Below are 17770 nucleotides of genomic sequence, written 5' to 3' on the forward strand. Positions count from 1 at the left end.
TGGCCGTGGCTTTGATTGGCTGAACCGGAGGTAGGGAGCCCTCCGCTGTGTTGACTTGGACCGTGCAGAGGTGCCGATTCTGTGCCTATTGGGGACATAACTCGGACGGCGCTGAGTCATCTCAAGTGTCTCAAGCGGACTTTGCAGCGCTCAACACGGCGACTCTCTCGCTTTAGCTCGCTCGGTGGTATCTCACGTGGCGCTTGAGTCCGCTTGAGACGGCGTGCCTCCGTCGTCTCCACCGAAAACAAACGCTCCTTTACAAGGCATCTCCTACGGATACAATAATAGCTTACAGTACTTTAGTCAGAGTGAGGTAGGGTACCTGATTGGTTGTTAGCGTGATCATGGTTGAGTCCTGGGAACCCGGTCTCTCTAGTCCACCGAGCCAGCCTGTCTGAGGCTAAGCTATGGGTCAGCTCACAGAAACCCTCCTCAAAGTCACACCTCCTGTGCACCTGTGAACCTTTGTATGAAAAAAAGAAAGGTTCCAAATAACGATGATGATGATCTATATGATCTATAAGATCACAACGCCTTGAATTGCGAGGCGTTGTGAGCTTGTAGATCGGCTATTTTCACAATATTTATCTCAAACTAAATGTAATGCCTCAACTCCTACAATTCCAAGTGCTTGTCAGAGTGGGGGGGTCGCCAGTTCTTGTTTGGGGGGTCGCGGCCTGAAAGGTTTGAGAACCACTTAAATAAAGCACATAGATACAGTATCAACCATGAACCCAACAGTGGTCTGATCTCCCAGGGGTTTACAAAGTGTATCTTAGCTCTCCTCTGTGTACAGTGATTGCGGACTAAACATTCTCTGCATAAACCAATTTCATTTTATGACTCAGTGTGCAAGTAGGGACTATAAAGTCCCAGTGGTAATGAAACATTATTTTGAGTGTGGGAATATTTTCAGATATGATTAAGAAAGTGAAGTTGTCATTTCATGAACAAACACAAAAAAGAAATCGTTTACCCTGAGGGGTGTCTTGTTCTTAAGGCCAAAACCAGGTGCTGACGATGCAATGGTTGAATTGCGTAGAAATGCATTACACTGCGTTACACTTTCAAACTGTGGCAACATGCCATTTTGTCTGCCATAGCTTACAAAGGCATTTTATGGATTTTGTAACTTGTGCACAATTCACTGACCTATTGTGACCGCATTGCAATCTGTGATCTAACCCCTAAACCGTTGATTCAGCTGAATTCAGTGAACAAGGGAGAAATTATTTCTTGGAACTGCTTGAAAGCCATATAATGAATTTAATTTCTGCTTGTTATGAATCAAAGGCTGTCTAAAAACGCAATCTGTCTGACAGTTATCTCTTTTATGCTTTAGGCCCTGCGGTTTCATTAGCTGGCATTCATGCTTGTAAGTTTCAGTTCAGCTTTGTGACATATTGCATTATAGTCCACTTGCCAGAATGTGAACCCTGGCATATTGAGTACACCAAGGTTTTATGTTAGAAATGTTGAGTAAGGGTCCCCAGCATGTAGAAACTGCCGGATGCTAACTTGCATATGTTGAGCAATTTTCATAATTTGCATAATTAGCTTTAATAGGCATAATCACCTATAATAATGGAAAATATGTCAAAAACTGATTGGCCGATTTGAACAATATTGGAGTGGTTTTGGGGGTTATTGAGGATGCAGAATCCATTTCTGACATTTCCTAAATTCAAAATGGCCGTTTAAACCGGAAATGGCCATATACCAACTTAAATTGGGATGATTTTGATACTTTTTTGTTGATTTTCCAAATGATGAAGTGACTATTTTTGATAGGCTATTGTGGCAGTCATTGTTCTAATAATTAGTGTAGTTTTGTCTATATTTTGCTTTTGAAATGCTATAATGTATAGGCATATAAATAACCACATTTATAATTTAATTCATAATCAAAATCAACAAAAAAGTATCAAAATCATCCCAATTTAAGTTGGTATATGGCCATTTCCGGTTTAAAACGGTCGTTTTGAATTTAGAAAATGTCAGAAATGAATTCTGCATCCTCAATAACCCCCAAAACCACTCCAATATTGTTCAAATCGTCCAATAAGTTTTTGACATATTTTCCATTATTATAGGTGATTATGCAAATTAAAGCTAATTATGCAAATTATGAAAATTGCTCAACATATGCAAGTTAGCATCCGGCAGTTTCTACATGCTGGGGACCCTTACTACACATTTATAACATAAAACATTGGTGTACTCAACATGCCCGGGTTCACAATGGGGCTCTATGGGCTGGCAAGTAGACTATTACCACAGCAACAAGAGTTGTTCTGATACCAATACCAGTATCGGAAAAGCTGCCGATACTGCCTAAAATGCATCGGTGAGTATGCCAGTCTATGCCAATCTGATGCCAACTAATCTATACCAGTAAGACTCCCTAATCGGGAGATAAGCGACCGTTGGTCGCTTATCTACACAAATAGGCCAAAAGTTTGTTTTACCAATTATTACACTCTATGTGAACATTTACATCAACAAATCCCAAGTACTATGCAGAACGACCCATTTCAAGTTTTTAATGTACAACAATATTTAGAAAATAGGTCTACAAGCTGACAGTCCTCGTCCCTTATATTCCCATAGGTTATATGGAGATCTCAGTGTTTGTCAGTCCTTGTTCATTTATGCCCATATATGGACATCTCTATATCTACTGTAACAGTCCTTGTCCCTTTATGCCCATATATGGAGATCTCTTAACTGTAAGTCCTTGTCCCTTTTATGCCCATATATGGATATTCCTGATGTCATCAGTATATGAACATATATGGGCTTTCTGATATGCCCATATATGGAGATCTCTTAACTGTAAGCCCTTGTCCCTTTTATGCCCATATATGGATATCCCTGATGTCATCCGTATATGCCCATATATGGGCTTTCTAATATGCCCATATATGGAGATCTCTGTATCTCCATATATGGGTATAAAAGGATACTTCAGGTCTGACATCAGGTTTGTTTATATTGGGTTGCTAGGTTTGACATCACAAACTCTATGGGCCATCTGACCTAGAAATCTATATTTGGGCATAGATGACTCATCGTGACCTCATCACACGTCGACCGCACGTGTGACGTGCGGTCGACCGCACGTGTGACCGACGGACGGCCGGTGGAGGTTTTCATACTAAACTGCGACCTTACGGTCGCAATTATATGGACATAATATTAACGTTTTCGGGGAAGGTACGGTGTAAAGCAGCCTTTGATGACATCAGAAATCTCCATGTATGGGCATAAAAGGGATTTTGTTTCTGGGAATGACCATATATGGACTTTTTTATTTTATCCTTTATTAATAATAATATGTATCCATATACATACAATATATTGTATGCCCATACATGGAGATCCCTATCCGAACCAGCCACACAGATATGGGCCATGCCTTTGCCATCTGGCCAGTGATATATCAATGACATCAAGGATCTTCATATACGGGCATAAAAGGGATACCCATATATTGACTTTTACATACCGGTAGGTGATGTCACCTGTGATATCACCTGTGATGTCACAGTGACAAGGGAACCAACCCATAGACTGTAAATATGTACTTACTGACTGACTGACTGACTGACTGACTGACTGACTGACACACACAGTATGGATATCCAGGGTTTGATTTTGACTTCCTGTACTGACACAGACGGAGACAAGCTGCGACATTTCTCATGGTATACTGCGACCTTCGGTCGCAACAACAACTAACAATTATAAATGGGATTTGTATCTATTCGTAAATCAATTGTTCTCAAACTTTTTCCAATTTCAAGCACCCCTGGCCATAAATTACTCTGAAAGTATACAAATGGAACCAAATGGACCCTTATTTGTACACACTCTACAAATGCCTTCTAAATCAGTAGTTCTCTAACTCTTTCGTGCCAAGGACCCCCAAAATGATGTATTTGGCCGCGTACCCCTCATCTGAGAATGTTTTGTGCCAGGGACCCGCAGAAGAGAAGATTTGTGTAAAAAAAAAAAAAAAAGACTAAAAAAAAACTTTCATATGCCATATATAGAATGTTTTGCTTTATTGCATCTTAGGATGAGAAACAAACGTTTTATCCAGCCTTCTTCAGTGTATGATGGATTGTCGACACGTCTGTTTCTCATCCTAAGATGCAATAAAGCAAAAGAAAAGTAACTCTTGCCACTGTGTGCGATCCATTTCCTATATATGTTTGGTGATCTTAAAGGGGACACCGCACCAGTCAAGTCAGAGTGTGGTGGTAACAAAAAAGTGTATTCATAATAGAATCTGAAATGACACCCGGTTTTAATAGGTTAAGTGGTTGAATCACAGTCCGTACTCACAGTCTTTCTCATCGTTGCCGTCCCTACAGTTGTCACTAAAGTCACACACACTGTCGTCTGGTATGACACACGATCCCTGGACACAGGTCAACTCTCCCGGTGAACAGGCCCCGCCAGCTGCACACAGACGGACACACACCAGTAACCAGACCAGCAGCCTTGCTGATGGCCACAGCGGCAGAGTCATTGAGTTGACTGTTCCCTTGTCCTAATACTCCAAGAACACTTGACTCCTCATTGCCATTAAAGCAGGTATTTAGAAAATGAGGTTACTGTGAGAGCCTTTGTCGCGTCGTCATATACACTTCACTTGGGACTCGGATTGATTCTGAATGCATGCGCAAGCTGCTTCCATGCGATAATGGCCAATAAAAAGGGCTTTTATGGCCGTTACTCAATAACAGTGGGAGTGTCTCTGATATCTTTGTGCATGTGTGCGTCTGTGATGTGTGTGTGTGTGTGTGTGTGTGTGTGTGTGTGTGTGTGTGTGTGTGTGTGTGTGTGTGTGTGTGTGTGTGTGTGTGTGTGTGTGTGTGTGTGTGTGTGTGTGTGTGTGTGTGTGTGCGCACGCGCGCGTTGCAGGTCATTCATTGTAAACCCATCTGCTAATAAACGGCGTGTAAGTGCTCAGAAATCCCATAATAACACAACAACAACTGATCATATAATACATGACTGAAAAAAGCATGTTTATGTTGACTGTATAGTGGAAGCTACAAAGGCCTTTATACACAGCAATCCTGACTTCCTGAGTGTTAAAGTTACATTTTTACAGTGTCATAGTTAAATTATCACTCAGGAATAATATTTTTGTAATATTAACACATCTGGTGCCAACCCCGAGTTTCCCGAGTTTGTATTGGTACCAACGTTGTGCCAACCCCGAGTTTCCCGAGTTTGGGCCGTTTTTGAAAAAATCAAACCTCGGTTCGAAGTGGAGCGGTGAATTTGAGCAGCTGTACCCTATGTGAGTGAGTGAGTGAGTGTAAACTGTGCCTGTGAGTGAGTGGTGAGTGTGCCTGGCCTGCACAAAACAGCGCCCCTCCTTTAACTAGTGTGTTGTGTGTGGCCACTCAAGGTATTGCCAGGCTACGGACACGGCCAGCCAGCCACCCAGCCACCCACCCAGCCACCCACCCAGCCACCCAGGGACATACCCACGGACATACCTGTCTATTGGGAGCGCTTTCACCGCTCCAAAAAAAAGAAAAAAAAAAAGAAATCAACATTTTTTTTTCAAAATTATTTTTTGGACCTCCAGAAATGTATTAGGCATGATCGCGATCGCGAAATTGCATGTTTAACCCCCATACCAACCCATTCTTTCAAACATGGCAGCCATGTTTGTTTACATCTGAAGAAAACATAATGGCCCATAAATCATGAATGCCTGAACGGATTTCCAAGCGGATTTTTTTGTTTGAAAGCTGTGAACAGTGTGCACACACGTGGTGCATCAGCTAGGCATGGGCGTGCACTTTTTACACAATTGCGCAATTACATGGAAGTCTATGGTAACCATGGCAACGTGGGACATTGAAGAGAAAAAATCATAGCAACATAAGTGTTAAAAAAAAAAGAAAAAAAAAAAGAAAAAAAAAACGTTTTGCAAAGATCTGCCTGCTGGTGGCGTTATAATAGCCCAATGTGAAAAGGGTGGGATTTTGTCCTCAACCTAGTGGGAATTGGTCCAGTTATACATAAAAATGTGAATCGGCCTGTTATAACACCACCATGAGGCTGATTAGAAAGATCTAGGGTGGCATTTCTTCCTCGGCCTAGTGGTAATGCATGTGCAAAGTTTCACGGCAATCGCATGCTGTGTTCATGATTTGAGACATTTTGTTCAAAACGGACCAATCCTGCAAACTTTGGAAGGCAATCTTAGCCAAACAGGGTGGAATATGAAAAATCGGACAAGTCGGTCTTGATCACATGACTACCGGTATAAGATACTGTGTAGGCTGGACTCGAGGGGGAAGCGGCTCTCCGATAATCTCTGCAAATCACTAATGGTCTGTCGAGGGCAGGCACACACACCAACCCACCTTGTAGACAATATGCCTTCCGGTTGGTTCCAAGATTTCTAGCGGAAGTGCTGTGTTTAACGGAAGTTACGTTAGGGGAAAACCAGGGAAGCTCACTTCCGGGATAGCTCACGCGGCGGAAGTTGAACGCTTTCTGCCTTATATTGTCACCAGGCTTTTCTCTTCGCAGATGAGTAAAGCATGGCTACGCGAGGCTACACAAAACCAGAGATTTTGCAGAGACAAACGAGGAGAGAAAAGCCTGCCATGTTGAATATAAGCTTCAACAAAAGGATCGTTAGGCCTGTCAGGCCACATTATAAGCAAACTTCATTTAATTTGTCAGGAATCAATGAAGAGAGGAATGGAAAGCCAACACCAGAGGTAGAAAGATTTGCAAGAGTAACAAGCAGCCAGGTCCACGTAAAACAAGTCCAAAGGAAGCGATTAGGCCACATGAAAGCGCATGCACACACAAACACACCTGTCCTTGGGTTTTTGAGATGAGCAGTTGACGTAATTTTGCAAATGAAAACCGGTAGAATGGTGAAAATAAGTCTCTTGTAGTCCACACAGGTGGTAAGGATATCCCAATGGACCAACTGCATCCCATCCATGTAATGCCAGTTTGAAGAGATTTGTGACAGGAAATGTATGCTAAATGAGACGTAATGACAATGTAGTCTGATCATGGTGACAGCTAAATTAAAGGAGCTATAGTCAACTTTTTCTTGAAAAACTGATGCTAAAATAAAAATAATGTTTCAAAAATATTTTATAAAAAAATAAACTTCATATGTGTTTCAATTCAAAAATTACCACAAAAAGCGTAAAATAATGATAAAATAATCATTTTGGCCATTGTCGGGCCGACACTTTGTTTACATCCTAGTCTAACACTATCAAAGAATAGACTAGAATTTAAACAAAGTGTCGGTCTGACAATGGCCAAAATGTTTATTTTATCATTATTTTACGCTTTTTGTGGTCATTTTTGAATAGAAACACATATGAAGCTTATTTTTCTTTATAAAATATTTTTGAAACATTATTTTTATTTTAGCATCCGTTTTTCAAGAAAAAGTTGGCTATAGCTCCTTTAATTAATTTTGTTGTGAGTCGGTGATTAACTCCCACCAGTAAGTAAGAATAAGAGATGCAAATTAAATGGGAGAAGGTCCATTTGCATAATACAGCAAAGGATTTTCATACATGTGCAGTGTCAACAAATCATGAGAATGGGCTTATTTTCTTCTTTTTTCATGAATTCACTCTCAGTTTGGCTTTAAGTTACAGTTCAAGGACTTCAAGGAACATGTCCACTGACAAATGTCTGTCAGTGTTTTGAAATTGTCTTGTTTATTGTCCTATTTTCATGTCACGGCCCGGACTGCTGGCCTAGCGGTCCGGGCACCTAGACTCCCAAGTAGCCTGACGAAGCGCCCATTCTCATGCCCGAAAATCTTTGCTGCATGTCACTCCCCATCTCGCTCTCCCCGTTTCATGTCCATCTCTACTACACCTATCAACCTGTTTCCGCGAGAATTTACTGTAGCATTATCTGTGGGACACTTCTGGAGAACAGCTGACATACAGTATAAGCTCACGTCGCGTTGCAGATGCAACCGGTGTGAGCTTGTAGATCACACTCGGCTGCAACGCCGGAAGCTGCCGCACACCTTCTGCGCAATGCATGATGGGACGTTGGAAAGTTGTGAATAAAGAAAGTCAGAAAAGGGTGCCATGGCATTGGTCCGAAACCTCTTTGTTCCGACAGCCCATTAGTTTGAATCTGTTAAGAATACTATGCCTAACCCTAACCCTAACCTCAGTAACCCTAACTACATTCGGACTAATGAGATGTAGGACTAATGAACCTTCGGACTTATGCACAGTCCCCTCAGAAAAGCTCCCAAAAATGGCTTATATATTTTCATGTTGCATGTGTGGCCCCCAGGCAGATTAGCTGATGGTCTGATTCAGCTATCAATCCTATAGTTACTTTGTAGGATTTATTGTTTTCTTTGCACTCCATCATTTACCCTGTCCTCATTCAACTAGGGTCCATTTACTCAGATGTTCCACTTTGTGTCTGAATTGTAAAATGCCTAAATTGTAAAATTGTAAATGCTTCTAGGCATGTCATTTCTCCTCTCTGCGATCTTTCCATATCATGAATTTTGGACTCAATCCACTCTCAATGATGAGACAAATGTTAAAGCATACAGCATCATCATAGGTGACTTAAACAAACATGACATCTAATTCAAGTTATAGCGGCGAATCTAACTATTGCAACCATTTATCAAACATTTGAATCCATTTGTTTCGCCCACGCTCCTTGAATTGCATTTTAAAATGCGGATCTGATTACATTTGGTTGTCATTTATAACCTCAGTGATTTGAGTAATTTCATTTGACCTTTTCATTCTTTTTGGTGTAGTTTCACTGAGCTGATGGTAAGTGGGAGGATGCGTTCATACCCTGCCTAGCACAATGCATGGGCAAAAAACTAGATCCTATTATCTCTACTTATGGGGGGAGGAGGGGGAGAGAGAGGGCATAATGCATGGGACTTCAAAGCGGCATAGAGAAAAAATACTGTCAGCACTATTCCAAAATAATGTTCAATACTCAATATAACATTTTCAAAGACAGAAACAACAAGTTAAAAAGGAATTTGAAACTGTGGTCCACATTTGGTGAGAAGTGTCACTCACACGCACACGTGCATACACAGACACACACGTGTGCACACACACACACACACACACACACACACACACACACACACACACACACACACACACACACACACACACACACACACACACACACACACACACACACACACACACACACACACACACACACACACACACACACACACACACACACACAGCAAAATCCAATTTTGTGCCTTGTTAGTTAAATCCATTCAAATGTGTGAAAGCTGATTAGGTTGCCTTGTGCAAAGGGCTCACATTTACAGGTGCAGTGTGGTTGCCTTCCTCTTGTTTGTCTCCATAATGGCATTTTCCTCACTGCCTTTCTACAGACTCTTAATTAGGATGTATTCAAAGGGAAGAAGAACACTCCCCATCGCATTCAAATCCAATCTGACAGCTATAACTACTTGACAGTAAACCCTCAAGACGGCAATGTTACTATTGTGTTGTGTGATTCAGAGCTGTGTGCTTCCTAATACCTTGCACAGGAAATCTATCAAAGAAGTGTAGATGAGTGGTGATTGTACTGCTCCCCTGCAGACTTCACCAACCACCTGAGCCTCGTCGTTGCATCCAATTTCGCTCATCTCTCCACCATCCCGCTACCCGTCTGTGATCAAGATGCCATCTGGCAAGGTGGCCTCATTCATTAATGTTCATTTCGTTTTGCTGTCGGGTAGAAACCTGCTATATGTAATATACAAAACCGCTACTTTTCCGGAAATGTAACAAAGAACCTGTGTTCCAATGGATCCAATGTAGTTATTGTGTCACAAGGTCATATCAAATCCACAGGCAGACTTAACCATTTCAATCTGACCTATTTTGGGCATGTCATCATTATTACACAAAAAGATTTAGAATAGAAAACTGAAATAGCTAAAACAGAAGGTCAACGCACTATGACGAGTTTGTAGATCGGCAATTTTTGTTACTTTCGTATGACAGTATATAATAGGGCATTAATTTATGGAAAACAAGACATAAAAGATAAAATGTAGAAATGTTCTGGTGACAGCAACTATGTCTGACAGCAACTATATCTATTTGAGGCAATTCAGAGGTGTGGAGCTAGGAGCCTATACTCTGCAATTGTGTTGAAAGAAGGTAGGTACTAGGTACAAGCATTTTGGACTGTATTAGCCTCATTGGCTCATTGACACTTTGTGGAAAAACAATCAGCTAACAATCCAGCTGCTCCACATAAATGTAGTAACACTTTGACTAAAGTGAACTCCAACATTATGCCATGTTCTGTAAATAACGTGGCAGATAATGAAAGCTAAAAGGGTACTGGTGTGATGGGGCACAGAAACCAGCCCAGCCTCTGTTATGTCATTAACACTAAAAGTACTGTGTATACATTACCTGCATTATTTCAGTCTACCTGTAATTAAGATTTAGTGACAGAGACAGAGGGCTATGTATTTTGATTGTCTTAAGTACCAGCTCTTATGCCTTAACTTACCTTTCATCGGTGAGTTCAGACTTTCCGACGTGCAGCTTTCCGAACTCTAATTCGGGGTAATGCTTTTTCAGAAGATGTGAGTGACGACATTTTGTCGTTGAACCGGACCTTTCCGATGAAAGGTTCGGTGTATGGACACGGACAGGCCTTCAAGTTAATGCATTAAGAGCTGGTACTTAAAGGGGAAGACCACCCCATTTTCAATATTGAACTATGTCATTAATATACCAGGCATTGACACTAAGGCTTGCCCACCTGCCCCCGGCAGGTAAATAAAACGCCAGGGCAGGTGAAGTTGGCTTTCAGCTTGCCCGACAGGGCAAGTGCTCATTTGAGAGGGGACACAAATGTCTATAAACACAACACGAGATATCTGTCTAAACACCTGAAAGTGGCCAGTGCGCTGTGTCTTCTGGTCTGTGGAATGTAAAATAAGAGCACTATTTACCTATGATGTGCTGTTTTTTTACATTTAAAAATATAAAATAAGTGTGAAACCATAGACATTCAATCATAGCTAAAGTATTTGGTATTTGGATTTGGAGGTATTGATGTATGACATTTTATCGCACAGCCCCAGAAAGTGAAGAAATAAGTGTTAACTTGAGCGGTAATTAAAATCGTACCTATCATTTTATAATGGACGATTTACTTTTCGTTTTCGGGCAAGTGGGCATTACCTTCGGGCAAGTAGAACATGACCTGTACTTGCCCGATGGGCAAGTGCCTCTGAGACCTTAGTGTCAACCCCTGTATTATACCTTAGAGGAGTTGTGTGGAAATTTAAAAAAAGTTCCCCTCTTCTGTGTTGCCTGGAACCGGAAGATTGATTTTGGGGTTTGTATTGCAAATCACAACTTGATGACATCACACCGTTGTACTTTACAATACAAACCCCAAAATCAATCCTCCAGTTCTAGGCAACACAGAAGAGGGGGAACTTTTTTTTAAATTTCCACACTCCTCTAAGGTATATTAATGACATAGTTCAATATTGAAAATGGGTGGTCTTCCCCTTTAAGACAATCAAAATAGAGCCCAGAGACTCAAGTCAAGGACAAGCAATATTCATAATAAGATGTTTTTGGAATGCATCTCAATGACAACAAAATACAGTTATGAATTGGCATGGATGGATTTTTGTTTACTTAACTTTTATAGCACATCCAACTCTGTCTCTGATCACTAGTAAGATGTCCCTACTTGTTTTTAGGGTTAGTGTGACCTTGTACAGCACTGGTTGAATATTGATACTGAAAATATATTAACATATTACAATAATGACCAAATGCTGTGTTCACTTGATTCAAAAACAAGCCCCCCAAAACAGTAGGATTCCAGTTAACAAGGTGAATAATCATTTCCAATGCAAAATATGTGAAAGTGAAAATCCAGTATACTGTTCACTGTGGATTGCAGGAAAAGTGGAATTCCTGTGAGCCCTGTGTGCTTGAATAATGAGCTGACAGCATCACCGTAGGAATGTACAGTATAGGCTATACGTAACACATAACTGTCTTATACATTAGCATGAATTCAACTCGGAGAGGCTGTTTGTGGGTTAAGAACATGAGAGGGTCAAGTATGAGTGACTGTGTGTCAATTTCAATGATGGGGACTGCTATCTTACAACAGCAAAGAGACAGTGTTGTGAAATGAGAAATGTGGCCATTAGCCATGATGGAAACAAATCACCAGCCTCACAGGCCAGATATGTAATATGAAGCAATAAACCATTGCTGTGGCACATGAACAGTTTGGTTGATAAAATACCTGACTGGACTGTGTTCAGAGATGTCATGTTCTATACCAGGGGTGGGCAACTTTGATGATGGAGAGGGCCACTATATTTCCACACTTACTACAGAGGGCCGCATTGAATATAGAGGGTATGCGTATGCATAAAGTGAATGGCAAATCGAGTGGCAAATTGAGTTTAACGTTGTTTAATGCAATCAGATAGGCCTTTTCGTTTTGGATGTATGGGCTGTCAAGGCCAGAAAGTAGGTTTTTTTTGCCACTCAGTAGGCGTTCCCGCATAACTTCCGGCAGGGCAGGATTAACCCTTCATGGTGCACTCCCCCCTTCATGGTTTGATTTTTCCCCTTCTCCACTAGTCTCGCGTAACCAGACAACTATTCCACAATCTCCGAATGCTTTATAGAGTCTGGAACGGCAACTCCCGAACGGCGAGTATCAGAAGTAGCCACTGCTGCACTGAACTGTAGTCCCACTGGAAACATAACACAGAAACACAATAGCTCAGACAAAGTCATTCGAGCGGCCTATTCTTGTTTTGGGTGTATAGTTTAAGAAAACCTTTGAAAACATCATGGAAATACTGGCCCGCAGGTTGAACTCATAGGTCTGGTGATTTCGAATGACCAAACGGGGTTCATGCCCACCAGGTACTCAGGAAACAATATCCGTAGACTCTTGAACGTGATGGCGTACTCCCGGAGAGAACACAAAGAGTTAATGGTACTGTCGCTTGATGGAGAAAAGGCTTTCGATAGAGTCTCTTGGGAGTTCTTATTCCAATCTTTGGAACAATTCGGATTTGGTCCAACATTCATAAATTGCATAAGAGTACTCTACTCAGATCCGAGGGCTTCGGTACGGGTAAACGGACATATTTCATCCTCGTTCGCCCTTGAGAGGGGTTGCAGACAAGGTTGCAGCCTCTCTCCTCTATTATTCAATCTTTCAATAGAAGTTCTAGCCAAATTAATAAGAGATGAAAATAATATTAAAGGCGTTAAAATTGGAGAGGAGGAACATAAACTTTCGTTATATGCCGATGATGTTCTCCTGTACATTACAGAACCTCGAACATCAGTACACTGCTTGTTGAATACAATAAAGAGTTATGGGCGTTACTCAGGGTACAAGGTCAATATAGACAAAACAGAAGCCATGGACATTGGAGGGCTTATCTCTCAGCAAACCAGATCTCTCTTCTCTTTTAAGTGGCCTAATAATGGAATCAAATATTTAGGTATTTACATAACTCGAACATCAGACCAACTATATGAAGCAAATTACTCTAGGCTTATCAATAAAATCAGGGAAGATGTGGACAGATGGACGGTTCTCCCCCTCTCCTTGATAGGACGAGTGGAGATAGTGCGCATGAACATATTACCCAGACTATTAAACCCATTTCAAATGCTGCCTATTCCAGTTCCCACCTCTACATTCAACTCATTAAACAAACTAATCTCCAGATTAATTTGGCAAGGCAGACGTCCAAGAATTCGTTTTAAAACACTGCAATTGGCCAAGTCCGCCGGCGGATTGGCCCTTCCTAATTTCAGATACTATTTTTGGGCGTCTCAACTCAGGCCGTTAATCTCATGGATAGAGGAAGATAAGTCCACTAGATGGTTAAAAATTGAGAAATATCTATGCACTCAGGCACAGCTGGCTTCATTTCCTTTTTCAGGACTTAATATCATTGATGATGCCATGGGAGAATGGTCCAGGACCACGATTAAAATATGGAGGGAAGTGCGGAAAGAGTTTGGGCTTCCCATGTTAACATCCAGCCTGTCTTCAATTGGTTGTATGAGGGGTTTTGCACCATTGAATTTGGACGCGGGGTTTAGGCAGTGGGGAACGTTAGGCCTGAAGTTTGTTCATCAATTATTCCATTCTAACCAGCTAAAGTCTTTTGAACAACTCAGAAATGAGTTTAATCTACCCAGAACTGACTTGTTTAGATTCTTCCAATTAAGACATTTTCTAGAAAGGCATGAAAACTGGGACAAAATTCGAAACCCTTCAATAATAGAATCATTTCTGATAGATACCCAAAATGGGGTCTCGACAGAAAAAGTTATTTCCAGTCTATATCAAAATGTATTAGAAATGGCACCCAGTGAGACCCTCTATATTAAAGCAAAGTGGGAGGCAGAGATTCAACAAGAGATTACACAGGAAGAATGGACGGGCGCTTGAAATGAAACACACAAAGTAACCAATTCCAATTCTTGGAGAGAATATCAGTGGAAAATAATAACTAGGTTTTTTAAAACCCCGTTACTGACTGCTAGAGCAGGCACCAGACCCACAAGTGAATGCTGGAGGCAATGTGGTGAACAGGTGGGAAATCATACACACATCTTTTGGACATGCCCCAAGCTAAGGCGGTTTTGGAACATAGTTTCTAACGACATTAATAGAGTGTTTGATACTCAATTACCACAAGACTTCAAGACAGCCATCTTAGGGATTATACCAACAGGCTTTGAAGGCAGGAAAAATATCTACCTCCTTCAAATACTATTAACAGCAGCCAAGAAAACCATTACAATTAACTGGCTGGGTGCACACCCACCAACTCATGATCAATGGCTGAGCAAAGGGAAAGAGATTAGAGACATGGAAAGAATCACCTATATGGCGAGGCTACAAAAGGAACAATACAATAAAATGTGGGCGCCTTTTGCACGTATAGAGGTCTAGCAGGACACCCCTCCTCCCTTTCCCCCCTTCCTCCCCTCTCTCTTTTTCCTCTCTTTGTTTGCCCATTTCTTTTTTTTGTTGTTGTTGTCGTTGTTGTTGTATCATACATCTTATGTTGTCTATACTAATGTACAGTATTCTATAATTTGTTTTGTATTCCAGAATTTTTTTTGTGATGAATATTGATATTCAATAAAAGAATAAGTTGCAAAAAAAGAAAACATCATGGAGGTAACACCAATAACACCAGAGAAAGACGAAATAACGCCCCCAGAAATATTGAAAGGAGACTTAACGCTTCCAGTAGGACTTGTTATTGCTACTGCACCACTTTATCTCGCACTCATCGTTGCTATTTCCGCTATCTTTGCGATTTTTGAATTGGAATCTCATACTAGTATATTTTTTAATTTGAATCTTGAAATGTAAACATTTTATTTAATTTCAAATGCATTTATTTATACTTATGTTATGGGTGGTAAACCAATCTGGCGAGTACTCTGTGGGTTGACTCCGGGCCGGGCTCCTCCTACTTCTCACCAGGTCCACTCCTGCTGTCACCAGGCCCAGGACCTGTGCGTTGTACCAGACAGTACCAGACATTTCATTCAGGAGTGGTGGATTCTAGAGCCGCAATGGTACTGCAGGCTCCACCAGAATATACTGACTAGTAAGACGCCTCAGGGCGACAAGCGACCTCGCCCTTTAGGGCGAGGCCACAGTGATGTGGCCATCAGGGTCCTCCATATATGGGCATAAAAGGGATTTGTTCACCTGGCATCAAAGGGATCTCTATATCTCCAAATATGGGCATAAAAGGGATTTGTTCCCCCTAGCATCACAGGGATCTCTCTAACAGGGAATCATTAATATTGATTACATCAGGGAACTCCATATATGGGCATAAAAGGGATTATGTTAGTGTGACATCACAGTTAAGTCAGAGCGTGATGTCAGAGTGGCAAACCCATTCTGTTACAGTGGTTCCCCTGACATCACAGTGACATCAGACCATGATGTCAGAGCGGCAAACCCATAGACCGTAAAAATGTGTACACATCTGCACGTCCCGACAGACGGACATGGACAAGCTGTGACGTTTCTTATAGTAAACTGCGACCTTCGGTCGCAATAATGTAGAACTGGTTAAATAAACTCACCTGAATTTCACCGTACAATACAAGGACTCTGTTTTGTTAAGTGGATGGATGCCTTGATGTCCAGTTTTCTTGGCATTGCCCACCTCACCAGCGTCGGACTCGGCAGGTTAGCTACTCACCAGCGTTAGTTTTACTGAGGTTAGGGTTAGGGTTAAGGTTAGGTTTAGGTGGTCGGACCAAAGGGAGTTCGAACCAAGGACATGTTACCATTTTATTGTTCAAGATGGGCTCTTTACTTTTTTTACTTTTTTTAAACACACATAACTAAGACAGAGATAACAAACCCAAAAATACAACTAAGATAGAATAATTCAACAACATACACCACGTAACTGTCTCTGAACTGAGATAACAAAACAGTCTCGCAAATACATTACTTAATTCGGTCAGGAAAGCGTAAGCCAAAGCCAAACATCTAGATTCAATTTACAATAACATTATGCCCATATCCTAGCGTAATATACGCTGTAGCTCTGTGTCAAAATCACTGATCAACAATTGACTGGATCACTGTGTGTCCTGCTGTAAGGCCTACTAATTTTACAACACAGGAAATGCCTTATTTGGGCATTCCTGCTCAGAGCGTTTTTTCTTGTAGGCACTAAAAACCTCACCTGATGACACGTGAAGGTGAGTTTCAGTGAATCTGAAGTCACATGACAGAAGACTGTCATGTGACATGACTTATACCAGTGTTTTGATGCTATACCCTAGAGTACACCGCCATCTTGTGGGCCGTGTGCCAGGCTATGACCTAGAGCCTGACGGGACCCAGCGGGTCGGCGCGGCGCAGGCTGGGCCGGGCTAAAATTCCACGTATATGACGGGCTATGGGTCGGGTCGGGCTTTTATAATCCGGTAGGCAAGCGCAGCACAGTATCATGATGTCTCTGTGACTGTGTAAACTGCGCGCTCATAACTCTATGGCTGCACCGCTGCGCTGTTGCGGAACTTGACAGTTGAGCGTGCGTGAGTGTGTGTGACTGTGCTGTGTGTGGCTGGCTGCTGTGGCGCGTGCATGCATGCGCTGCCAGCGCTGGTCGAGCAGAGCAGAGCGGAGGACATCGTTGAAACAGTCCACAGACACTTTTTGTATCCTAATAATCATAATAGACGTTGTGTGAACATTGTAGCTATAATAGCCTGTACGCCTGCTGCCTGATTTAGCGGCGGTCGTCGGCTGTGTTTTCCAGCAAGGCTTTTTGATTGATTGATTGAAGAATTAGGCTCCGATGTTTATTTGTTCCATAATTGGCATGGTACTTGATACAATGTCTTTTAATATATATAAAGACAGTTGGAAAAGGACTCTGTTCTTAACAAATCACCAAATGAGGAAAAAAGGCTGCTGCAGCAATTAAGCTTGTTTAATTATAATGTCGGGCTGCGGGCTGGGCCGGTCTCCAATTGTCAATTATGTATCGGGCTTTGGGCTGGCCCAACCCAGCCGACAGAACGGCAGCCCGAGCTCACTTTTATGCCCGATCTAAGCCCTACTATGCCCTAGTGGGCATCGCCATCTTCTGGCTATAATAATTATTTCCCTGTCTTTAGAGGCCCCCACA

The 17770-nt window shown here is 41.7% G+C and overlaps 1 protein-coding gene across 1 annotated transcript in view; it reads right to left on the bottom strand.

Annotated features, from left to right (window-relative positions):
* The window catches only part of malrd1 (MAM and LDL receptor class A domain containing 1), a gene marked incomplete at its 5' end in the record, with an annotated part of 149594 nt that extends 133946 nt beyond the window's left edge, over positions 1 to 15648 (bottom strand). Inside the window, one exon of the mRNA XM_080751770.1 lies at positions 15579 to 15648. Coding sequence (XP_080607896.1) covers positions 15579 to 15648 — 70 coding nt within the window. The remainder of the gene's footprint in view (positions 1 to 15578) is intronic.
* Between the last annotated feature and the right edge of the window lie 2122 nt (positions 15649 to 17770).

Source organism: Nannobrachium achirus, assembly GCF_963921795.1.
Source record: "Nannobrachium achirus genome assembly, chromosome: 21".
Classification (NCBI taxonomy): Eukaryota; Metazoa; Chordata; class Actinopteri; order Myctophiformes; family Myctophidae; genus Nannobrachium; species Nannobrachium achirus.